The sequence below is a fragment of the Megascapheus bottae genome, chromosome 22, assembly GCF_031878675.1.
Source record: "Megascapheus bottae isolate mThoBot1 chromosome 22, mThoBot2.hap1, whole genome shotgun sequence".
Lineage (NCBI taxonomy): Eukaryota > Metazoa > Chordata > Mammalia > Rodentia > Geomyidae > Megascapheus > Megascapheus bottae.
The window spans coordinates 21,030,051-21,056,440 of NC_143530.1; the positions used below are offsets into that span (position 1 = coordinate 21,030,051).

A 26,390-nucleotide genomic window follows, 5' to 3' on the forward strand; every position below is an offset into this window, starting at 1 on the left:
TAAGTCTTTCCATTTCCTAACAAATGGGGCGATGTCATTCTTTTCTTTTCCTCTCCTTAGTACTGGGACTGGAACTTGTGTCCTTGAGCTTTTACTCTGTCTTTTCTGTTCCTATCTGGTGTTCTACCACTTGAGCCATTGCATTCACTCTTGTTTTTTGCCTGTTAATTTAGAGATGAAGTCTTTTTCTTCCCAGGTTGGCTTCATATCTCAGTTCTTTAGGTCACAGCCTCCAGAATAGCTGTGGTTATAGGCCATGAGCCACTAGAATCTGCTTAAGATACTTTTATGTCTTTTTTTTTCTTTTCCTGATAGCTTTTCTGTAAAGCATATACCTTTTACAGCCTCAGTAGCTCTTGAACTAATAATAGTACCAGCAGAATATATTTCTTTCTTTACAACATTAAAATTTACTTTTCAGTATATAATTTTGTAGTGGCAGTAAATTTCTGGGTTTCAGAGGAAAATATTTTTTGCATACGTTTAAACTTAATAGTCTTGTAGTGTTTAAATGAGCTCTGAAAAACTCAATTCCAATTATCTCTCTTCTCTATACCTTCCTTGAAAGAATAGTGTTTTTTTTCCCCCTAGGGGAAAAATAATAAGTCTATTTTTTTCCTAACCTGGAAAGAATGAGTTTTAGAAGTACTTTATATGGCTAAGTGCTTATACAATTTTTTTTTTTGGTCAGTCATGGGACTTGAACTCTGTCCATAAACTCTTCAGCTCAAGGATGCCACCCTGCGCCTTGAGCTACAGTACCACTTCCAGTTAATTCTAGTGGTTAATTGGAGATAATAGTCTTACAGACTTTAGTGCCTGGGCTAGCTTTGAACCATGATTCTCAGATCTCAGCTTCTTGAGTAGCTACGATTACAGACATTATTATTATTATTATTATTATTATTATTATTATTATTATTATTATTTTATCTAAAAGTGGTGGTAAGACCATGTGAGATTTCTTGGCATTTCCTAAATACCATTTCCTTCCTTCCCTCCCTCCCTCCCTCCCTCCCTCCCTCCCTCCCTCCCTCCCTTTCTTCTTCTTTCTTTCTTTCTTTCTTTCTTTCTTTCTTTCTTTCTTTCTTTCTTTCTTTCTTTCTTTCTTTCTTTCTTTGTTCTAATACTGGGTCTTAAACTCAGGGCTTGGGCACTGATCCTTAGCTCTTTTGTTCAAGTTTAGTATTCTACCACTTGAGCCTCATCTCTAATTACAGCCTTTTGGTGGTCAATTAGAAATAAATCTCATGGCTTTGAACCAGCTTTGACACTCAAATCTTGGCCTCCTGAGTAGCTAGGATTACTGATGAGAGCTATCAGCACCAGACCTAAACCAATTTGAAGGCAATTAAATGATTGGTAATAATGTGCCCTCTAGTCCATTGCTAACTGTTTCCTCACTGTACGTTAACCGCTCTCCCCCAATGCATGGGATGTACATAGAGTGAGGACCCTCATTTAGAGGGCCAAGAACTCATATGCACACTTGTACCAGGGTAGAGTCAGATTTCCAGCATTCCAGTTCAGTGGCTAGAGCTTGGGCAGTGCTGAGACGTTTACAATGTACAGACCTTCCCCATAGAAGTGATCTAGTAGTGGTAGATTGTGTTCAGTGACTAAACTGACTTTTTCCATTTTCCTGTTTGCCTGGGAGCTTGGGAGCTTGCGAGCTTTGCAGAGGTAGGGAGTGATTTATAGTTCCCGAAGGATGGACTGGGGTAGATTGAAAAAAAAAAAGAAAAAGAAATCCAAGTGATTTCTTCTTGAGTTGTTTCAAGGAAAGAACCCACTAGACTAGAGCTAGAAAATCTGAGATCTGGAAAGAGAATGCAACATCTCTGTACACGTCTATCACCTGTAAATGTTAGGTTTGATCTCAGATTCCCTTCAAGACAGGAGTATAAGAGTCTTTGTGATTTATGATCCGTTTCACTTGGGGGAGGAATACTTTTTGCTGCCATATGGATCAATAAACTCTTATTTATATAGTATTCAATATTTTATTGTCTGAAATATAATAATATATTACATATGTTTTATTCAAAATATACTTATATATATTACCCATTATATATATTTCTATATATACTATATTTTGGATGGTGCTGGGGCTTGAACTCAGGGCCTGAGTGCTTGGGCTTTCTCAAGGCTAGAGCTCTACCACTTGGGCCAAAGCACCATTTCTAGCTTTTTCTATGTATGTGATACTGAAGAATCTTTGTGCATGCTAGGCAAGCACTCTACCACTAGGCCAAACTCCTGGCTCCTATATATACTATTCTAATTGCGGCATTTGATGGTCTATTATCTCAAATATACTCTTTCTAAGACACCTTTATAGGATTTTTTTCCACCCAACACTAGGAAATGAATGCTCAGAGAAATACATAAATACATTTTTACTAAGTGAATACACCCACATAACCATGACCCAGATCACCATCCTTTCTGTTCCAGTCAGTACCAATCTCTTTTCCAAAACAACTGCTCTGCCACTGTATTACACCACAGATTAATTTGCCAATGCTGGGATATGAACTCCTCTTTGTCTCCACAAATCCTTTTTCTCTACCACTCATGGATATTTTGACTTTTCAGGTCTAGTCCAGTCATGATTATATTACCCAGCTGTGTTGGTAGTTTAGTCCTTGGCCCCATCCTTGACAGCTGAATTGAATCTGAGTTGAATCTGCTCTGTCTCTGAGCCCAGGGGAGGTCTGGGCTTAGACAAAAGGAGAAGAGGCTGGGTTGGCTCTGTTAAATGACTCCTGGCGAACCTGCCCTGTGGATGTATTTTGTGGTTTTGTCTTGAGCTCGTGAAGTGGTTGGAGGAAGAGACAGGGTACTGCAGACAATAAGGCCTCCCTCCATCCTACTATCATCTCAGGAACGTGACATGACCCTCAGAAATGTTAGTTTCAGAGTATTTTTGATCTCAATTCATTTCAAGTTTTAGATTTTCAAAGTACAGTTATTCAGTCTCTTTCCCTGACCCCTTTTCCCTCCTTCTCTCTTCCACCCCCTCCCATTTTTCCCTCCTTCCTCCCTTCCCCTCCTCTTTCCTTTACTTCCCCTCCTCCTTCCCTCCCCTCCCAGCTTTCATGTCTCCCTCCCCTCCTCTTCCTTCCTTTCTCTTTCCCTCTCTCCCAGTCCAGGATAGAAGCCAAGGCCTTGCACATGATAAGAAAGGTCTCTACCACTGAACTATCCCTAGTTTTTCATCCTGTGATCTTTGTTTATAAATAAAGGGAGAGAGACCATAAGGTTATGTAATGCTTTAGAATTTATAGAATGCTTTAGAATTCACCATCTGGCTATCTTTTTCTACCAAATGAATGTTTGTTACCCTTTCTTACTATTCCTCATATTGACCTAGTCTTTGTGAATTGTTTTAATGTGTCTATGTGGATTTCAATATAACTTAGTATTCCTCTTCCCTGTTTTATGCTACATCTTAAAAGTTATGCCCTCTGAATTTCTGTCTGGATCTGTGGGCTCCTGAATCATCGGAAATGATTCTAGTGATTCCCTTTAGTTTGTTTCCACCAAAAGTTGCTGACTCCCTCTAGTGGGTCAAGCCAAGGGCTGGGATGTTCAAGGTCACAGCATTGAGGAAACATATACCCACACTGACATTTTAATATTGAAATGACGTAGGTTAGTGTGCAGTACTAGAAAAATACAGGCATGCAGCAATGAGCCATGCTGGGGTCAGGGAGAAGGACATGGGATGGGGTGACTGGAGTAAGAATAAGCCAAACAACCAGGAGAACATGACATTGTTGCCTGTGCAGTGCCTGGTAGGCAGTTCTCCGATGAACTGTAGGATGGAGAAAGGCTTTGCAGGCTAAGAAAGACATCTGGTGAAGACAGGACTTTGTGCCCATCAGATATAGAGTTAAAGAGAGGAAGAGTGTAATATTAATTGAGCAAAGTGAATCAGTTATCTGTGTTTTGGATTTCAGGTACTCGTTTTGTGTAGCAATGGGTTACCTTACCATATGCCATATCAGCCGAATATACATCTTCCACTATGGAATTCTCACTACTGATTTTTCTGGGTGAGTAGCTTTAATTTGGAAGGGGTGTGTGTGGGGGGGTGGTGACTGGATTGCTGACTTTGGCTTCGTCCTTAGGACTCTGTTAACATCAAGGACACATGTAAGGATCATTAATGGCTGTTAAATCACTTGGTAACATTGTGCTAATGAGGTTGAGGTTGAAGCTGTGGCTGTTCTGTACAACTATTAGCTCTGCTACATTGTAAGCATGGGTCACAAGCCACAGGCCATGAGTCGTATTCTTTCCCCCTTTCCGGCTCTGTTTAACAGTTTTATTGGAACATAACCAGGCACATATTGATGTGTGGCTGCTTTTGTACCACAGCGGCAGAGTCAAGTAGTTCTGTATAGCCTGAAAAGCCTACAATATTTACTGTTTAGCTGCTTTAACCTTAAAAGTTTGCCATCTCTCTTCAGTGGTGCATGATGTAGGATACAGAAATTCTCCTATTATATAGCTACTGCTATGACCCTTTTACTTTCTTCTGACATCCCATCTCATTCCCAGATCCCGCTGGCAGCAACAAGAGTAATGTCTGGCATAGTAAAGCCCCCATATAACTTGTGAACGTTGTGTCTGTCTCTTCCTTGGGGGACCAGTCCGCTCCTGTTTGGATCAGTGCCCGTTCTATGTCCAGCTGACGTCAGCTCGAGAACAGCATTTTATCGATCTCTGGGAGGATATGCTAAAACAGAGCTGTTCCTGGAGACAAAGACATTGTTACCACACACCTTCCTAGAAATCAGTTTCCATATCTGCAGGCAGCTCTAGGTCTCCTCCCCACCTCCATGTTTAATCCCAACTCATCTGGTGACTGGATGGAGAAAAGGCACTGTGTGAAGGGGTCACAGATTTCTGAAGTGTTGTGCTAAGCATTCAAGGTTGTGACTCCCCATAATGTTTAATCAATAGGCTTTTCTGTCTTGGTTTCAGACACCCCCCCATCTCTGGAACTGAGAATAGTGCTTAGAACTATCTTAGACAAACAAATAAGTTGATGTCTCTCACTTTTCCCAGTGTTTCTAGGAGATTCATTATTTGACAAACCCTCCAGCTATACTGCTTGTGATACTGCACACAAATTTTTTATCTTCCCCATGAAGAACACTATCATCTGTTTCATATATATATATATATATATATATGTCTTTTTAGCCTAAAAAGGATTGTCTAAAACAGGATTGTCTACAACAATTTCTGAGTCACCAGTGTTCAAGGCCCAATGTCACACACCAGGGATGCTGTGCATTCTAGTCAGGACTTCTAGTCTCTAGAACAGTGAGAGAGAAAATTCATTTGTTGGCTAGGTGTAGTGGTTCAAGCCTATATTCATAGCTACTTGGGAGGTAGAGGTCAGGAGGATTGGAGTTTGAGGCCAACCTGGGTTAAAAACGAACGATACCATCTCAACAAATTTAAAGCTGCTTGAACTCTGTGGAAGTATAAATAAGAACGTTATGGTTCAGATCACTCTGGATATAAACATAAACCTTATTAGAAAAATAGAAAATAGGGTCAAGGTCATGGCTCAAGCAGGAGAGCACCTGCCTTGGAGTCTTGTGCTTCAAACCCCAGTACCACATCCCCAAAATATATTAATAATGGTATTATAATGTAAATTATATATACAACTTGTGGGAAGGAAGGAATGGGAGAGAATGAGGGAACAGATGACACTGCACAAAAGGAAATGTACCTATTGCCTGGCATATGTAAATGTAATCCCTCTGTATATATGTCATCTTTATAATAATAAAATATTTTAATAAAATAAAATATTTGAGCTGGGCGCTGGTGACTTATGCCGTATACTGGCCACTCAGTGGACTTAGATCTGAGGGTCAAGTGTCACAGCCAGCTTGGGCAGGAAAGTCTGTGAGAGTCTTATCTCCAATTAACCACCAGAAAACAGAAAAAAACGTATTTCTTCCCCCTTCCTTCCTTCCTTCCTTCCTTCCTTCCTTCCTTCCTTCCTTCCTTCCTTCCTTGCTTCTTTCCTTCTTTCTTAGTTGTTATAAGCTACCCAGCTTGCTGTAATTTGTCATAGCAGCTCTAAGAAACTCGTACACATCACTTTATGAATCTGTCCCATATGAAGATTAATAACTGTTTCTTGATTCTGATGGTATAAGAGCACCTTTATTCACATTTCTTGCTACTCTTGTTATTCCTCCTCTTCCCTTGGTTTTATTAAAACCATAAATTCAGCAGGGCATGATGGGTTATAACTGTAATCCGAGCATTCAAGAGGCTGAGGCAGGCAGAGTATCAGTTTGAGGCCAGTCTGCTTTCATAATAAGAACCTATTGTGAAAACAACAACAAAAAAACCAGTGTAAATTCTTGTGCATTTTTGCTATATTCAGAATTGTGGAAAATGACCAAAAGGGAGAACACAATGAAGAGCATGTAGGAAAAAACAGGCTTGTTCTTGCACAGGGTGGTGACTTGGGGTCTGCCGCAGGGGAGGAGGATGGAAATCACTTCCTGTCAATTTCACCTTCGACAGCACAGTTTTGAGACTTGTCCTCGAGTGATGTTGATTCTGTGACATTTGTTTGCAAACCTTGAATGAAGAAACCTCTGACAGTGCACAGGAAACTGCAGAGTGTTTGAAAATAGCAGGGACATTGTCGTTGGGGAACACATAAAAGAAAATGTGTCTGCTACCTGAGAGGTGTACATGATTATATTTCCGGATTGTTCTCAGGGGGTATGGTGACTTTTTCTGCAGATCATTGTGAAGCAACTGTTTTTCCCTAGCACAGCCCCTGAACAGGGGCTCCCTGGCATGCATCTGTGTTCTTTGATAATGTCAGTCAACATAAATGGAGAGATACATGTTACCACCACCTCCCCAACCCCAAATTGACCAGATGTTTTTATAACACCAATTGTCAATCACAGACATTGGATCCTGACCCATGTCTGTTCTCATTATCAGCCTGTAAACCACCACAGGTTATTTTTCAGAATGGAATTGATGTCACTGATTTCAGTCAAAATAGCATGCCTTGGGGGTTTATCAAGAGATGAAGCCATGTTTTTCACAGATGTGGCAACTTTTCTATTGTGAGCCTTTGGGCAAATCTCAGTATTGTTCACACACTTTGCCATGCCACACCTTTTCAGTTGTAACCGCAGATCTCAGCTTCTTGAGCAGCTAGGATTACCACCAGTATACAGCCTTGTGATGTGTTTAGAAGAGCAAAGATGGAAATTGAATGGGATTGGATGTCTTTCGCATTTGGTGTCCAAGACTTGTAGAGATGTTTTAATTTGCAAGAACACATAAAGTTGTGCAGGAGGTTATTCTTAAAATTTGAAATTTTATTTTGAATAGAAAGACACTCAACTTTTTTTTCATATATTTTTATTGTAATTGATAGAAGGGTTACATTATTTTCACCAGATAGAAGGTGTATTACTTCACATACATTGATACCCTTTCTCATGTCATGGTCCCCATTTCCCTCCCCCGCACCACGCCGCTCATGTTTTTTTCCCCCCTTCCCTATCCAATTTCAAATAACCCATCAAGCATATATACAATATATCAGATAACAAGGTGAAATACTGTAACAATATGAGATAACCAAGGGACAGCAAAAGAGATGAGAGCTAACCTAGTACATTAAGGACAACAATCACTCATTATATGGCTTTTGTTTCTATATCCTGGAGGTCCTTTCATTTAGTATCATACTATCGGGCCTTATGTATCTAGGTTTTGTTCTATTATAAATCTCTTCTAGGAGAGCCCAAGGTTTCTACTGATTATGACAAATGAAGACACTCAACTTTTAGAAATTGTTATTATTTTCTTTTTGATCGGTTGTAGGACTTGAACTCTGGAGGTGGGCCTTGTACAAGCTCTTCAGCTCAAAGCTGGCATGCTACCACTCTGAGCCACAGTGGATTTTTTGGTGGTTAACTGGAGATAATAATCTATGGACTTTCATGCCAGGGCTGGCTTTGAACCACAATCCTCAGATCTCACCTTCCTGAGTAGCTAAGATTACAAGCATGAGCCACAGGTGCCCGTCTTTATTTTTCTTTTAAACTGGGGTTACAGTTACATTCATGAGATAGTAAGTACATTACTTCTTGAACATTGTTTCCTCTTCCCATGATTTTCTCCCACTTTCTCTCCCTCCCCCCACAATTGTAAAGTTCATTTCCAACCTATTGTTCTGTGAACATTGCTGTTACACTGGTTTACCCTTTGTTGTTTGTCACATCGTCTTGTTTTTCCCCTTTCCTTCCCTGATTCACATAAGCATATAGATGTGTATACATTACACCAGGTACCAAAGTCAGATGTAACCACAACAGGGGATAAACCATAAGGAAAACAAACAATCAAACAAATGAGTAAAGAAAAACCTTCACATAGTACATTGAGAACAAAAAACACAAAAATAAATATTTTGTTCTCTTATCCTGAAGTTCATTTTGCTTAGGCTCATCTTATATAGTCATATGCATACAGTTTTGATCTATTGTAACCCTCTGCTAGAAGGATTCTAGATGCTTACTAATTACTACAAATGAGGGAAACCATGGGGCTTATGTTCCTTTGGGTCTGGCTTGCTTAAGTCAGTATGATTTTTTTCCAAGTCTTTCAATTTCCTTCTAAATGAGGTAGTGACATCCCTTCTGATGGCAGCATAGAATTCCTTGGTATATGTATACCACATTTTCTTGATCCACTCATTTACTGAGAGGCATCTGGGTTGGTTCCATATTGTAGCTATGGTAAATAACACTGCAGTGAACATAGTTGTTCTGGTAGGTTTAATATGGCTTTGTTTGTGGAAACTTGGATAAATGCCCAGGAGTGGGATTGCTGGGTCATAGGGGAGCTCTATGTTTAGTCTTTTGAGGAACCTCCAGACTGCTTTCCAGAGTGGTTGAACAAGTTTATATTCCTACCAATAGTGCATTAGTGTTCCCTTCTGGCCATATCCCTACCAGCATCTGTTGCTGTTAGATTACTTGATAATGGACACTTTAACTGGGGTAAAGTGGAATCTCAAGTTGTTTTGTTTTACATTTCTTTTATGGCCTGAAAGTTGACATTTTATATAGCATTCTAAAAGTAATCACATTTTCCTTGGGCTGGAGTGGTCTTCATGGTAAAGGGGACACCCCAACTGTATGTTCACTAATACTGCTAATATTCTTTACATTCTTTAAAGCTGAATATGTAGTTATGAGTGCCTTTTATGCTTTTATTCTGTGAATGCGGGGTGTGAAAGGCACTGAAACAGTTGCTGTTCACCTAGAGGAGGCTAAACAATTCTAATAAAGTTGATACTTGATTCCTTTTACATTTGTTATAGTGAACTGATTGTTCTTTTTTGTTCACCGAAGGGTATAAATTGCGTTTGCTTTTGAGGGCAGCAGCAGGAATTCTTTCTTTTGCCAGATACAGGTAGATAATTTGCCTCCCCTCTTTTGGCAATTGTTGTTGCCCAATTGTGTTTTGGGAAACATTATGAACTGAGAACTCTTATGCAGTGTCTATGGAAATATAAATTGGTTTACTCCTTCTGGAAAGCAGTTTTGCCATAGATTTCAAGCAACATTATTTTATAGTTCATATCTCTTAATAGGCTGGTTTAGTAGAAGTTAGATTAACAAAGGAAACAAAATTTATTTACAAGGTTATTTAGCTCTTGACAATAACAGTAAAAAAAAAAGTGGATGCATCCTGTACAACCATGCAAAGAAATAGTACCAAGTTTCTTCCCATAGTATTTTTTATTTCAAATTTCTGCTTTTGATTTTTCTGTTTTGCTTCTTCTAGGCCTCTGATGATTGTCACTCAGAAGATCACAACCTTGGCTTTTCAAGTTCATGATGGTAAGAAAAATGAGCTTCTTTTTTGTTCCTAGATGGGGCCTGGGATTCAAAGCTGTTCTTGTTATACTTCGTGCACCGAGCATCTTAGACAAATTCTAGAGGATCTGACTTCATTATCTTGTTCAAAATGTGCAAGTCTCTGCCATCATAGGCTTGTACTCACAGTGGCTCCCTATCAATTTCCCTGGCAAATCTGCAGTCTCAGTTTGCTGACATATTTATTGTAAAAACAGTGATTTTTTTTTCTGTTTATCATTACAATGTTTAAAAGTTAACTTGGAATGTTCTCTGACCTTTATTTCCAAATGTGTTAAGGAAATGGCATTCTTTTTGCTTTAAAGTACTCCTTAAAAAACTTGCCAGGCTATAAAAAAGTCAAAACAATACTGGCTGTTGTGTGTGCGTGTGTGTGTGTGTGTGTGTGTGTGTGTGTGTGTGTGTGTGTGTGTGTGTGTTGCTTGAATTCGGGGCCCGAGTGCTGTTCCTCAGATTATCATTATCATTATTCTTTTTGTTCAAGACTAAGACTCAAACTCATTTATCTGATGTTTTTGTTTATCAGCTGGCATTCTACCACTTGAGCCACAGCTCCATTTCTGGCTTTATGTGCAAGACTGTGTGATTAATTGGAGATAAGAGTCTCACTGATTTTCTTATCCAGGCTAGCTTTGAACTGTAGTCCTCAGATCTCATTTTCCTAAGTCGCTAGGATTACAGGCACGAGTGACCAGTGCCTGGTTTTAGGTTTTTGGTTTGTTTTTAAGAAAATAATTTCATGACATTAGCCTGATCCTATAAAAAGCTGTGAGAAGGATGAATCTTCCTTTGGTAAAAAAACCAACACTGTCTTCTCTCAGGCTCTGCCCAATAATGTCCAGGATGTGTGATTTACACCATACAGACTATGTTCCCGGGAGAGGAGGAAGAATGCCTATTGACCTGGATATCAGGGTTTCACTATGGGTGTAAGAGATGCCAGACAGAGGAAGTGTGTTGTGTGAATTTGTGCTGCTCTAGCAAATGCTTTTGGCTGCAGAGATTTCTTTATATGTTGACAGGGCTGGAAAGATTTATCCCCAACAGTTAGTTTTCTAGTTTTTACTTAAAACTTGGGAACCCTTTACATTTCATCAGACTCAGCATATCCGGTTCACACTTGGAGCGTCAAACATTCTGTAGGGACTTGAGTACTTTCCTAGCAAGGATGGTGTGTTTTTAGGGTAACCAGGCCCAGTACAGAGAGGTACCCCTAAGATAGGAGGTTTGTCCATGCCAGAAGCAGGATCCTGGGCAAATTGGTTGAGCTGCTCAACTATTCACTTTGTTTACAGCTGAATCTTCACTTGCTAGTGGTTATCAACTAATATTAATAACATGAACCAAGAGCTGAAATGAATTTAATTCCCAAGATTGAGATGGCCAATTCTGTACTATTTATTGAGATCTTTGAGTGGAGTTCCCTCCCTTCCTTCCCCCCCACCTCTCTCTCTTCTCATCTTTCTTTATTTTCTGCCTTTTTTGGTGATGGCACTGGGGTTTGAACTCAGGGCCTCATGCTTGTTCAGCAAGTGCTTTAGTATATGAGGAACATCCTCATTCGTCCCTTTTTGTTTTCGTTATTTTTTAGATAGATAGGGTCTGGTGCTTTTTTTTCCCTGGTATATAGCCTTGGCCTGAGATCATCTTCCTTATGTCTTCTGCATAGCTGGGATCCCAGATGTTCTCCAGACAACTGGCTTATTTATTGTGATAGGGTTTCACTGACGTTTCCCCCAGGGTTGGTCTGAAGCCCCATTCTTCCTGATCCAATCCTACTGTGTAGCTAGGCTTATAAGCTTGAACCATTTTGTCTGGCCATTTGAAAAACAAACAACAAAAAACCTGACTTTGGGCCAAAATGTATTTTTTAAAAATTTTCTCAGTGTGACATTATTTTCTGAAGTATGTCTTACACATTTTCCTTCTGTGTTTCTTGTGTGTGAGAGGAATGAGTAAATCTTAGAAATGCTGTGTTTCTCTTAGGTGCATTTAAAAAATGCTTTATTTATTTATTTATCTTTTTATTTTATTTTTTGTCAGTGGTGGGACTTGAGTCTGGGCCTGGGTGCCGTCCTTGAGCTTTTTCTCTCAAGGCCTCTACCACTTTGAGTCTCAGTGCTACTTCCAGTATTCTGGAGATTGGAGATAAGAGTCACATGGGCTTTAGGGCCTAGGCTGGTTTTAAATTGTGATCCTCAGATCTCAGCCTTCTGAGTAGCTAGAATTACAGGTGTGAGCCACCAGCAACTGGCTGAAAGTCTTCATTACTTTTTCAATTATTTCCTGTACTATTCCTCTCAGTTTGAAGCATGTAGTACACAGGACACCGTCAGGGGTTATTGAAACTGGTGCAGCCTGAGAAAGGCAGAAATATTGTTTTGTGTGTGCTAAAAATCAGTAGTAAGAAACTACCAGATGAAGGGGAGGAGGAGACTTCTCTGAAGTTCACACCATGCAATGCTAATTAGATAGCAGCAACCTTTGAATGCTCCGTTTTAAAGGAACCTCTAGAGATCTTCCTTTTCCACATGTGCTCATGGATAGCTCTTTGATTCAGCACATCTTCCTTTCTGTGATTGGGCTTGAATCTAGGGCCATATGTAAGCTAAAGTACTCTCCATCACACAGTACTACCAGCCTTTCCTTCCTAGCATATATATATGTATCCCATGAAAGCCAGAGATGCTTTACGATTTAGGAAGTAAAAATAACTGACCTCTCTTTCCACAAAAGCTTGGTGTAAGATTTTTGAGCATCTGTGATCTTACTTGACTTCAAATATCCTATTTCTCATGTTTTTTTTTCTTTTTCATAGGATTAGGTCGAAGAGCTGAAGATCTCTCTGCTGAGCAGCATCGTCTTGCCATAAAGTGAGTTAGCAATGCATGCTCAGCTCCTTTACAGATCAAAATCTAGAGTTTTCTGCTTCTTATATGAATCCTATTATATGGATAAGGGATGGTTTTTGTAATGACTTGATCGTTGGCAGACACTTGCACTGTCCACTGATTTATGGCTTTCACATGTTGGAGTAGTGATGTGTAATCTCTTCTCTAGGCCATTTAACACGTGTTTGGGTCTAGATGCAGGACAGATTCCCAAACCTGGGCTTGCTAAGTCAACAAGTAAAGGGGTCTGTGATTTTCTTAGTTCTGTCAGGTTCTCTTTCACCAGGGTTGATATGCCTATGCCCAATTTATTCTGGAAAGGTCTGGGACCTTCAACAAACTGGTGATCATTAACGCATGTCTTAAAGCATGGAAAAGATAGGAAGCAAGGCAGAGAGATGAATATGGGCTGGGGAATGGAGGAAGTCTGACAGTGGATTTTGGCTCCTATGGATGTATGATATGGTATTGGAGAGGAGGAAGAGGTTCCTGAAATAGGAGAGTATGCATGTCGGTGGCTCACTGCAAAGAGCCCAGAAGCTATTATGAGGAGGGTTGTCTGGCTGGAGAGAATCAGGAGGGAAGTGGAGAGTCTGAAATGGTAGAGGATGTCTTCCTCATTCTTTCATGGAGGAATGGAGACTTGAAGAGGAGAGCAGAGGACGCAGAGGAAGATTCTAATGGGCCTAGTCCTTTGCTAAGCATTCTGGGGATCTAGTTGGGACAGGGCACGTCACAGTAATAGGCAAGCAATATCATTTTCAGAAGTCTTTCCCCCAATTACATCCTGGTGGAATAAACTGGCCTTCCCAAGGGCCATTCATTGAAACAGCAAGCAGAACAGTTCTCTCCAGGTTATCTTTCCCTGTTACTGGTTTTGTCTGTTTAGGACCTTGTGCCTGGATCTCAAAGCAGATGCTGGCTGTTATCAAGCTAGTTTGGTATGTTTTCTTCAAAGTGGAATTTGGTTCCACCCATCTTTTGTTTTCTATTTATTTTGGCATTTGAGGAGGGTGTTTCCTTACTTCAAAGTATCTTGATCAACCCTGCTTTCTGTCTGTTACCTTCATTTTGTGCTATAGATAGATGAAGGTCTGAGAAAGCCTTTCCTGACCTCAGAGTTGTTATGGAACGATAGTAACTCTAGCTTGAGTGATTTACAGCCAGAGTCGCCAGCAGAGGGCACCGTGGAATTCTGTGCCTGCTCTGACCACCTGGCTCATGAGCTTCCTTTCTGCAAGATTTTTCTCTCTTAGGTGGAATTTATAGAAAACATAACTAATAAAAGGTCTTGTCACTTAATGATTTACAGCGATTCCCATATTTATGGCTTTCCCATTTGTATATTCTGGATAAATAGAAAAACAGGAGTTTTTGTTTCTGTTTTTACTTTTTTGGGGTGGGGGCAAGGGGGTGCAAATCCTAGGGCTTGAATTCAGAGCCTGGGCACCTACTATTCCTTAGCTTTTTCACTCAAGGCTAGTGCTTTACCACTGAGCCACAGATACACTTTAGGCGTTTTGGTGGTTACTTGGAGATAAGACTCTCATTGAAGAAGAAAAAGAAAGAATTTTACTGACTTTCCTGCCTCTGCTGGCTTTGAATCATCATTCTCAGTCTTAGCCTCTTGAGTAGCTAGGATTACAAATGTGATTCTGCTTATTTTTCAGAGTGAAGCCTTCATTTTTGGAATACTTAAGTTACCTTCTCAATTTCATGAGCGTCATCGCTGGCCCTTGCAACAACTTCAAGGACTATGCAGCCTTTATTGAGGGCCGGCACATACACATGAAGTTGCTGGAAGTGAACTGGACGCATAAGGGTTCCCACAGCCTGCCAGAGCCTTCTCCCATTGTAAGTCTCTAGTGCCAAGTATGTACTCAGACTTTCAGAGGCTAGGATTTGCACTAGGTTGACCTTCTCTAGTAATAGCTCTAATGAAAAAGCCAGGGTTGAGGATCTGGCTCGGTGCTAAGAGTACTTGTCTAGTAACCTGGAGGCCCTGGGTTCAGCTTTCAGAACAAAAACAAAAAACAGAAATGCAAAACAATTGACTCAGAAGGTCAGCTGATAACTTTTCTCCATAGGAATATTAGGATGTATTTGATCTAAGATTATGGCCATTTTATGTTGGAGCACATACTTAGGAGCCTGGTATTGTGTTCAGTACCTGTAAATATTTACTGATTTGAACTTGAGGCTCAAATAGATGTGTACTGTGTACTGTCCATACACCATGTTACAAACCATTTAAGTGCACTTTTAGGAAGGTGCAAACCATAGATCTCTATATAAGAATATCTGTATTGTCAGAGTAATGGAGTGAAAACACTCCTTTCAGAGGAATTTTTAAAAAGTTTGCACAGCTTGACTCCTAAGACGACCATATCTGAGCCATCCAGAAATGCTAAAACCATGCCTGACTTCCCATGAGCTGGCACGGATGTCCCATCACTCACATAATATCTTTATACCTGAAATTTCAGTCTCCTGGCTAGAGACTCGAGCCTATTTCCTGAACTATGTAGGCTTATAGTGATTATAGTGTTGGCAAATAGTGATTTGAAAATTATGGATGGAAAATTGCTATCCTCTAATGGCATCCATTTCTCCTATGCTCTGGGTGATAAGTGCACCTCCCTTTACTCGGTAGAATATGCAGAAAGATGTTTTCTTCCATCATGGATCCACTTAACTCCTCAAGTGTCAGATGAATATTCTGCTTCTATATCTAGCACCCGATCCTCATCATCAGGTTTGTGTCATGAAGAGGCACTCATGATGTTTCTTTTTCTTTTGGGGGAACAATACATAGCAGTTGCTGGAGTATCACTGACCTTAACATAACTGTGTTAAAGCTGTTGTTCTGTGATTGAGTCTCCTGAGTGATGACACTAATTTTTCCCCATCTGTAGGGAGCTGTGATACGCAAGTTATACATCGCCTTGGGGTCTCTCCTTTTTTTTCTGACACTCAGCAAGTCCTTCCCTATCACTTGCCTGGCTGATGACTGGTTTGTCCATCAAGCAAATTTTCCTGCCAGACTTTGCTACTTGTACATTGTCATGCAAGCTGCAAAGCCCAAATATTACTTTGCATGGACATTAGGTAAGTTGGATGCAGTGACCCTAAATGAATGAGCAGTACAGTCATACTCCTTGGAATGACTTAGCCAGAGCAACCCTTTGAATCAACTAATAAAATGTAAATTAAAAATGTCCAATCCTTAATGGAAAGCATTTAAGCCAGTGTTACTTTTTAAAACCTCTCCTCCTCCTCCTCCTCCTCCTTCTTTCACAGCACTCTTTCATCCTGCATAGACCAATTTTTCCATGGTAAGAGGAAAAATCATTGCTGTCTCTTGGGTAGAACCACTGTTAACAGATGTTAAACACCAGAAGCTTCTCCTTCCACCCATCATATTCAACCCCCGAATATAGCAGAAAGCAAAGGGAAAATTCAAGAACAGTTAGACTTGTAATTTTCCTGGGTCGTTTGTAAATAGTATGCATCCCAAATTAATTCTACAATTTCTACATGCTAGTTTGGCTCACACTTACTTCTTTAAGAGAATGTCGGGTTCATTTTATGTTTTAGAGAAGATCTGACTTTTAAATTTCTTTACTTTTTTCATGATTTTATCTTTTATTTTCATTTTTTTATTGTCGGGGTAATGTATAGAGGGGTTACAGTTACATTCACCAAGTAGTAGGTGTGTTATTTCTCACACATTGATACCCCTTCTCATGTTTTTTGGCTTTGATTTGGCTTGATTGGCTTTGATTTCAGGAGGAAAAACTGACTATTTCATGGCCTTGTAGAGAGAGTCTGACAGGAGATGGAATCTGGCTAGAATCTGCCTTTTGGAAGTTCCTTGAATGTTTGGAGTGTAGAAAATGATCCCTTTCTAAATGGAGAACTTTCTCTGTGGACTAACCGTCCCCCTCCCATTTTTGATCCCTCTACTGTATTATTTTTCTTTATCTTTTTTGGTTGCTTCAGTGGAAATACCTCATTAATTAGCACAGCCTCAAATTGAAGTTTGTTCTGGTTTAGGTTGCAGGGCTGATTGGAAATTAACCTTTGTATTATTTATGACTAAAGAAGCAATGAATAGTATATCAGAGAATATTTAAACTGCTTAACTGAATAATTGTTTTATCTAGTTTTTTTAAACACCATTTACAAATAATTAATGTACAAGTTATACATGGATATAAAGTTAGTTCTTAAAGGTGGCCTCTGCATGCATCTCAACTGAGCTGTGCTGTTAGCCTAATTCTAGCTATTGTTTATTTTGAAATGATAACACTATTTTCTTTGGACTTAGCAAACAATTCTGTGTTTTTTTTCCACTACTAATTTTTAGTACTAATTAGAATATGCCCAACTCTAACCCAGGCTGTGTTCAAAGGATCACAAACTTCAACATACAGGTATCCAAATTAATTTGTGTGTAATAACAATTTAGATCAAAGCACAAGATAAGGAAAGCCAATTTTGAACTGGTGAACCCAGAACCTCTAAACCTCTGTGAGACTAAAACAAGTCTTGGGTAGTATGCTGCACATTTATCATACAGATTGGGGAATTCTGACTTCATCTATAAGGGGTAGGTCTGAGAGTTGATACTTTGGATCAGTCATTTTTCTTGCAGAGTGGCTCTTAACATTTTAGGTTGTAGAATCAGAGTTGTAACATTCAGTTCCTGGCATTGAGTGCTCTTGATGTTTATGTTGCATCTCTAGCCTTCAGAGCCCAGTTAGCTGGCAATAATAATAATAGTGATGATGATAATGATGATGATGATGATGATGACAACCAACATTCCTTGCATGATACTCTGAATCAGATACTGTGCTATGCACAGTACAGAATTTAATTTTGTTGAATCATTTCAGCAGCTTTTTAAACAGGCATCACTATATGTATTTTATATATGAATATATGTATATACATATAAATTTATTCTTGGAGAATAGGTTCCTAGCAGTGAGGTACCTTTCTCAGGAGGCTGTCAAGCCCACCATAACCAGCCTGTCATCACTGTTATGAGGATTAAATAAGAAGTGTCATTAAGGTCTCAATTATGGAGTCCTGGACAGGTGAAATGATGACAAATTTCAGTTCTCAGCTTTATTGGATTGAAAAGTCTTTAGGAAAGAAGTAAAGCTCACTTTTGAATCTGTCTGTGAGGCATTTCCAGAGAGAATTGGGGAATGAGGGGAATAAGAGCAAACACCTTCTCATAAGGTTGGGGGCCATGCTAGAATGAAAAGAAAATAGCAGCTACTGCAGGTATGCTTTCTCCACTTCCTGGCTGCCATGAGGTGATCGCTGCTCTTCTGAAAACTCTAAAGCCACGAAGTAAAATAAATTCTCCTCTGCTGCACACACCTTGACTTTGTATCTATCAGGTATTTTTTTTCTTAGCATTGTGAAAGTGTGACAAATACAGATAAACACAGAACATGTACATAAACATACACAGAAAATAATGAGCTGTTTTAGGTCTGACCAGGTGTAGAAAACATGAACTTAGAGGTAGAAGAAAGAATTTATGAATTGCTGTGCTGCCCTATGCCTTGGGAAATCTAGCTCTATTTTTCATTGTCCACAAAGACTTCGAGGGCCTTTCTCTTGGTGTATTTTAATCTCTGTTACTCATAAATGCATCCTACTTACGTACATATACTAGATTCCTTCTGGCATATTCTCACTTGGTTTTTCTTTCTCTTTTCGACTGAATTTCTATCTGTTTGGTTTAGGAGGATGATGTGGTAGGGTTTGGTGCTTTTTATCCTTCATCCTGGAAGAAGCAAGCTTGTTTTATTCTGAGGCTAAGCCTAAAATAAGCATCATTTAAGTCATCAGCTAGGCCTAAAATAGACAAGACAAATACGGGACAGAACTTTTTGTTTTGTCTCATTTTGTTTTGGGAAATGCTGGCAATAGAACCTTGTATCTAACACTTGCTAGATAAAGTGTGCAGCTATACAGCCATATCCCCATCTTACAACAGTTTGTTTTCTTTGGTAGAGTAGCTTTTCTAAAGGCTGTTATTTTGGACTTGACCTTATATAGGAAGGCTTTCTTTAAGACATCGCAGTGATAGGACTAAATGAATGGTAATTATTTTCTTAAAGAAAACTTCCTAATTTTCTTGAAATAAAAATAAGATGAATTTGAAGTAATATGAATGAAAAGAGATAATTAGTGTCGTGGCCATCATAGCAGTTCCTCATGTCTGTATTTGATTAGTCAAACATTTCGTTAAGGAATTGATTAGAAGCAAAATATTTGCTGCAGGCACACATTTCCTTATAGCGCAGTGAAGTAAATAAAGACAGAAACAGGAAGTTTGAGAATGACTTCATGAGTAGGATGGCTTTGCCCAGTGGCTCGCAAGTAACCTCTGTTGCAGTCGATCCCACATTCCTAGCTGTAGATCTCTTCTTTATCTCAACTTTTAGCTTTTCTCTTAGTGAACTTGGGCAGCACAAGCTGCTATCCTACTGCCTCTACCATTCTTACATCCAGGATGAGCTCAAGTTTTTCTCTCAGACCCGGTTCTCCTCCTGACTTAGTGCATCCTTTGGAGAACTTTCTTTCTCTTGAGGGACAGTTCTTGATACTCCACTGGGTCCCTTGTTTCTTCTGATCTCTGCTATGAGCATATGTGTATTTCGTAGCTTTCTTTTTCTTTCCCTCCTTCTTAGAACTGGTTACCAAACCCTACTGTTCTCATTCTCATTCTGATGAGCCTCCATACCTTTTTGTCTTAGTATGTGCCCAGTAGATGCTAGGAATGAATGAGGGGCTCAACCAGCCAACTATATTTGTTAGGCTCATAATGACACTGGGTTGTTTCTTTTTTTTTTTTTTTTTGGCTCTCTTTCCAAGAAACCCACCTATGCTCAACATTGAAGGTAGACATATATTTGGACTCTTTTTTTATTAAAGAATTTATTAACATTGATTTTTACATCGTATTTCAAATGACGTGTTTAACGAACAAGTATTCAAGAAGGGAATCTCTATATACAATCACAGGCTCTTAATTTTGAGAACATAATCAAAATTAGGCTAAGGGTTTGTATATCATAGATACATATTAATCAATGTAATAAAACATTATATCTATAGAGTCATAAGTTTTTATATCTATGTGGTTGTGTTTATATTTCCTGTACCATGTCCATATTATTGGGTATGCAAATATTGAGTCCTCGCTCTTGCACTGTTTGGATCTAATAGCCACATGTTAAGGATACCATGTGCCTTTTGTTCCTTTGGTCTTGTCTCACTCAAGATTCATCCACTTTCCTGCAAATACTGTTAGTTTATCTTGTCTGTTGGCTAGACATTACATTGTAGAATTCCATTATATATCTATACCACATTTTCTGTGTCCATTCGTCTGCAGTAGGGCATCTGGATGGTTTCCATCACCTGGCTATTGTGAATAGTGCAGAGATAAACATAGCTGAGCAGGTGTCCTTATCATATCTTGGGTTATGATGTTCAGGGTAGATGCCCAGAAGTGGTATGGCGGGATCATAGGGAAGGTCAATTTTCAGTTCTTTAAGAAACCTCCACACTGCTTTCCAGAGTGGCTGAACTAGTTTACAATCCCACCAGCAGTGTAGTAAGGTTCCTTTTTCTCCACAACCCCATATTTGGACTCTTTTAAGGCCACAGTTCTGTTTTTGTTCTGTATCCTAATAACAGTGTTTTAAAAACCACAGCGGATGCAGTGAATAATGCAGCCGGCTTTGGATTCAGTGGCGTGGATAAGAATGGAAATTTCCATTGGGATCTGTTGTCTAACCTAAACATCTGGAAAATCGAGGTGAGTACATTTACTTCCAGCATGAGTCAAGCAAGCAGTTTTCTTTGGGTACACTATCCTGAGATCCTTCACCAGAGTGTGTTTGAGAAAAAGTTGTTGTGGGAAAGGTCCAGCCCTGTAGGCTTTTGGACATTTTACATCTCAGATTTTTTTTTTTGTTTTATTGTTTTCCTTTTTTTTTTTTTATCCCTTTGGTAGATCATGGGGCTTGAACTCAACCTGGGCACTATCCCTGAGCTCTTCAGCTTAAGGCTACTGCCCTACCCTTGGAACCAAGCCCCACTTCCTGTTTTCTAGAGGTTAATTGGAGATAAGAGTCTCAGGTCATTCTGTTCCCAGACTGGCTTTGAACCTTGATCCTCAGATCTCAGCCTCCTGAGTAGCTACGATTACAAATGTGAGCCACCGCACCCGCCTGTTTTCCTTTTTAAATAGACATTTTCTTTCGCAGTTTTAATAGTCCAAGAGAAAGAAAAAGGACACCAAGAATCTTAAAAAGAGCCAGGAAAATCTTTCTCTTGTTTACATTTCTATTTTTTTTCTCAACTAGAAAGTGCAAATGTCAGTTTCTCTTGTTCACATTCTGCTTATTTCCACCAAGTACATAGACTCGGGAAGTTCCTGCATTTAGATTTCAATACTGCGAGGGTTTCTGTGAATCTCTTGGAAACAGTTTTAACACATTTGCTATTCAGAAGGATTGTGATTGAACTCAGCTTTCAGGCCACTAGGATCGAGTGTGCTTCCTCACTTGCGTTTTTTATTCTTGGACTACTGTTCACCAGCAAATGCAGACTTATTGGGGCTTCATTCTTTATTTTCTTTGCTTTGTTAACATTAGGATTTACAGGAATGACATGTCATATTAAGAGCCTTTCCTTCTAGCAATGGAAGGCCATAAATACCAGTACAGATGCAGTGCAGCTCTTGTTTGTTGTTGGATTTGATTTTCCACCCATCCAGGGCCAATGGAGGATTTGCCCCAGAGAGTTGTTTTCAGTGAATGAAGCCAGTGAGTCTGACCACTTTCCACCCACATTTGCTGGAAATGCAGCCAGTAGAACCATGGAGAAAGCTACTTTCTTCTGCTCAAGTTTGCATTTGGACAGCCTCCAGTAGCCTTTCACAAATACTTAATTTGTTAAGTATGGGAGGTGTATGGATTTCTTCTACTTCTCCTGTTCTTCCTCTGGCCTTTTCTTTTTTCTTTCCTTTACCTCCTGTGGCTTCATAGATATTGTTGCTTCAAAAGGCAAGTAAGCAGAAAAAAAATAGGAGCACTTTTATGACCATTAACTAACCAAATAAAATACATCATACATTCGACTTAAATTCATAGTGTTATTTGATCACTTAGGTTAATCAGAGTCAATAAATATTGAGTTCCATTATAGGAAAAAAAAGCACTCGTTTTTAGATCATTCTAGAGAACCTGAGCACTCCTGTGCGTAGAAAGCCTTGCTAAGCCTGACAAGGGAAAAGCCGAAGTCGTGTCTGGGTGCTTTCTTAAGGAAGCGTAATGCTGTGTATTGGTGCTTCCTATCACAGTAAACCACATCTTCAGGGGACAAGCCAGGCTTCTCAGCCACCTCTCACTTGTAGAAGAGCATACAGGCCATCTAGAAGCATCTTTTTATCTAGAGAGGTGATGTCAGACAAAGCCTAAGTGTATCATGACTTTCTTCCCTTTTCCCACTGTGATTTTTCATTCCCTCCAATCTTCTGGACTACTGACTGACCAGCTGTCCTGGAGCACTGTGGTTAAATGACCTTTGGCATGGTCCTGTGACTCTTGGCTACTCAAGCTGCACCCTGGTGGCACATCAAAAGAAAAATCCTTTCCCTTTGAGTCGTGTGTTCCAAGTCAAAGGCTAAGTTATTATGTTCCATGTGTATTAGTTGTGTTTGATAAGGGGCAAAGAGCAAAAGTAAAACAGGGATGTTTGATTTTTCAGGGATCCTGAGCCTGTTTGTAACCTTTTATTCCTACACAGAAATGTATAGCAAAAATTCCGTAGGGTTTCTAATAATAATAATAATAATAATAATAAATCTTGCAATAAAAATCTGTCTTATCTGTCATCTGTATCTATCTCATATATCTGTTTATCGTATCTGTCTGTCTCTTTCATCTTTCTATCTGTTGTTCCATTTATATCTCATCTATCTTATTCTCTCCTTTTCTTTCTCCCATTTAAACATATCACAGGAAAGCTAGCCTGTGGCCTGTGTAAGATTTTCTTATAGCTGAAGAAACATTAACAGGAAAAAAAAGGTCCTTGCCCTTTTCACTTTGTTTAGAAATTGTCCCCATATGCTTGCTTCCTACATTTTACTACCAACCTTTGGTAAGACTTTTTATGGTGCTTTGAATGAGAAAACCTAATTGATCATGTATTTGGGGGTGGATCTTCTTCAGTGGTTGATTGACTTATATTATTGCCAGTTGGGTGCTATTTCTTTGTTTTCTTTTCTGTTTTGGGATCCCTTCATGCATAAACTCCATTACTATCTCATACACAATTGGTAGCATTTGGAATGGGGTAGCTATTTATAGAAATCAGCGCATAAGACTGACCTAGTTTGTAGGTGACCTCATAAAGAAGACAGTTATATCTCAATGGTCTCTATGAAGGCTCTTTATTTGCAAAATGAAACTTATTTTGTACTTAAGTCCCCTTAAAGATTATTAAGTTTTAAAATACAGATGATTTAAAAACAGTTTAACCAATGGAAGGAAAAGCCATAAACTATTCTTTCAGTATTGTTATAATTTGAAAGTAAATTCAGAGGAGCTGAGAGTCTGCCAGCCATGTTGTGTTCGTTACAATGCAAATCTCAGAAACACCAGGACACTTTTATGGCGAGTGATGGCACGCTGATTTACTCTCAGCTGTGGGTAAATCACTTTTGAAATACCACATCACATCTGCTGCTAAGGGACTTCTTGGGGGAAGACTTGCCTTTGCTGGGAGGATTTGGTTTTTTAAAGCGAATGATATGTGTTTTCCTCCTTCTAGACTGCCACAAGTTTCAAAATGTACTTGGAAAACTGGAACATTCAGACATCAATTTGGCTAAAGTGGTAAGCAAAACAAAGCCCACCTCATTACTGGCCCTGGCATATGGGGAGGGTGGAATGCTTACGACGAAAAATAGTAGCCTATCATCAACCTTTGATGAAACTTTGTTTTGATGGTTTGAAAGAAGTAACCCAGTTGATTGCTCATTTGGAGGATCTTACTCAGTGATTGATTGACAATGATTTTCACCAGTTGGGTGGCATTCACAGTGGTGTTGCCATCGTACATATATTCACATATATCATATATCATTCTAACATGTGCCCTGTATATGAGAAAATAGACAGGTAAGGATTTGAGAGAGTTGTCAAGTTATCATGCAGGGCTCTATTCCTGGGTTCCAGCCACTCCTTTATTCCTAGTGTCAATCACAAGGGATGTGGATCATCATTAGCTCCACTTTCTGAGTTAATCGCTTCATATGGAGTGGTTATGCAACTTGCCCAACAACACACACAGCTAATTTGTGATAAACATGAGCCCTAATGGTCTTTCTCCACCACTAGGTTTGTGACCTGAGTCCTATGCTGCCTGCCATCATGACACCAGTCTGTCCCTCAGATGTTAGGGTGGCTGTCAGCTCCTTGCAGAGTGCTTCCCTAGCACTACCAGCTCTGTGCTTCCCCAGATATGTCTGTTCTTTATGTGCACATTTTTGTTTAGCCTTTTCTGCCTCTTTGTTTCCCTTCACGTTCCACTTTTATTATAGAAACATTGCTTATTATAGAACTAATAATATGCTGTGTTTGGCGCAGCAAACTTTATCTAGTGAATGTGCGTATTTTAACAGATTGCACTGGGTGTTTTGTTTGTTTGTTGAGACAGAATCTCACTATGTAACCCATGCTGGTCTTGGGGTTTCTGTGCAGCCCAAGCTGGCCTCTAACTCAGTATCCTCCTGCTCAGCCTCCTGAGTACTAGGATCATGGGTGTAACACATCTGATTGCAAGGCAAATCTACATCTGGTTGATCACGATCCTTCATGAGTTAGAACTTGGGGGCAAAGGAGAAATGATGTGTAGTAATTTTTCCAAGCAAGCACATGATTTTTTTTGAAAAGTGATCCAATCATGCCATTTTTTTAAAAAAAATTTGGCTTTTTGTTTTAAAGAAGAAATGCAAATTTTTTTAACATGAACAGTCATTTTTTTATATCGAGTAATTCTAACACATTAAGAGCCACATAGTTTCTGTCAGGAGTTTATAGTTACAGATGACTGAACATACATGTGTGCATATGAAAAAGTGAAAGCTATTTAAAAATTTTTCTAGAAACACTAAATCTGAAATCAAAACCACTTCTTGTCACAATCATTTCACATAAAGGAGGGTCACAGTCTTTGCCCTCTGCCTCCTTCAGAACTGGGATTACAGTATGCCTTTTCTTTTTCTTTACAGTACTGGAGTTTGAGCAAAAGGCCTCACACTTGCTAGGCAGATAGATGCTCTACCCATTGTGCCACTCTGCCAGCTCTCTGTTGCTCTGGATATTTTTACGATGGGGTCTTGCTTCATGCCAGGGCTGGCCTAGACTGTGATTCTCCTACTTGGGCTTCCCTTTGTCACTGAGTTGCCAGGCATGTGCCACTGTGTGGAGTCATTGAGTTTTCTTTATAGCTTGGAGTGACAGGGACATACCATGGTGCCCAGCTATTGGGTGAGATGGAATCTTGTGAGCTTTTTATGTCATGGATGGCCTTGAACCCTGACCAACTCCTCTCCTAAAATATCACTAGTAGATGAGACCACTGGTGGTCTCGCTTGCTGACCTTTATTAGAGTGCATTGGGCTCCAGACCATTACTTGACTAAACTAAAACCTTTTTAACAGCTCCTAACATGACTGAGCTATCCCATGATTCATGGAAGACAGAAAGGCTCTGGTGGCGGTTAATTTATTCCAGGCGCTGCAGTAATAATGAATCACATGATTTCTGCTCCAGAAAGAAGCAGGTGTGTAGCTACAAATGTCCAGTGTTTTCACTTGGGGCTGTTGTTCCTTTCTGTCTTCACAGTATATGTTATGAGCGAGTTCCATGGTATCCCACGGTGCTAACCTTCATATTGTCTGCTTTGTGGCATGGTGTCTATCCTGGATACTATTTTACCTTCTTAACTGGAGTCCCTGTCACATTAGCAGCTAGAGTGGTAAGCATTCTTGAGCAGTGATACCTGCATGTTTTGTTGTTTTAGGTCCTTGCAAGAATTGGGCATGGAAAAGACAGAGGGAATAGTGTGAAAACTCAGACATTATGCAAAAGCCTTCATAATATATAGGAACTTGTTACAAAAATAGTTAACATTGTTTTCACAAGTTTTACAGTATTCTAGGAGCAATATTTATTACCTTAAGGGACGAACATGTTTTTTTAATTATTAAAGAATACCACATATGCAGTCTACTAATTACAGATGATGGTGCTTTTATTAATGAATATAGGTTCTATAGGACCTTAGTTTGGGGACTAGGAGGTTGGCCTAGGAAGTAGCCTAGCATGCACCCTGACCCAGGTTCGATTCCTTAGTACCACATACATAGAAAAAGCAGGAAGTGGTGCTGTAGCTCAAGTGGCAGAGCTCTAGCCTTGAGCAAAAA

At 39.5% G+C, this 26,390-nt stretch overlaps 1 protein-coding gene across 1 annotated transcript in view; it reads left to right on the forward strand.

Moving 5' to 3' along the window:
* The window catches only part of Mboat1 (membrane bound glycerophospholipid O-acyltransferase 1), a 78,849-nt gene that overhangs the window by 43,758 nt on the left and 8,701 nt on the right, over positions 1 to 26,390 (forward strand). The window contains exons 4-11 of the mRNA XM_090355411.1: positions 3,969 to 4,064; positions 9,877 to 9,932; positions 12,787 to 12,841; positions 14,530 to 14,713; positions 15,775 to 15,967; positions 20,608 to 20,711; positions 23,732 to 23,796; positions 25,810 to 25,942. Of these exons, the coding sequence (XP_090211537.1) occupies positions 3,969 to 4,064; positions 9,877 to 9,932; positions 12,787 to 12,841; positions 14,530 to 14,713; positions 15,775 to 15,967; positions 20,608 to 20,711; positions 23,732 to 23,796; positions 25,810 to 25,942 (886 nt within the window). The remainder of the gene's footprint in view (positions 1 to 3,968; positions 4,065 to 9,876; positions 9,933 to 12,786; positions 12,842 to 14,529; positions 14,714 to 15,774; positions 15,968 to 20,607; positions 20,712 to 23,731; positions 23,797 to 25,809; positions 25,943 to 26,390) is intronic.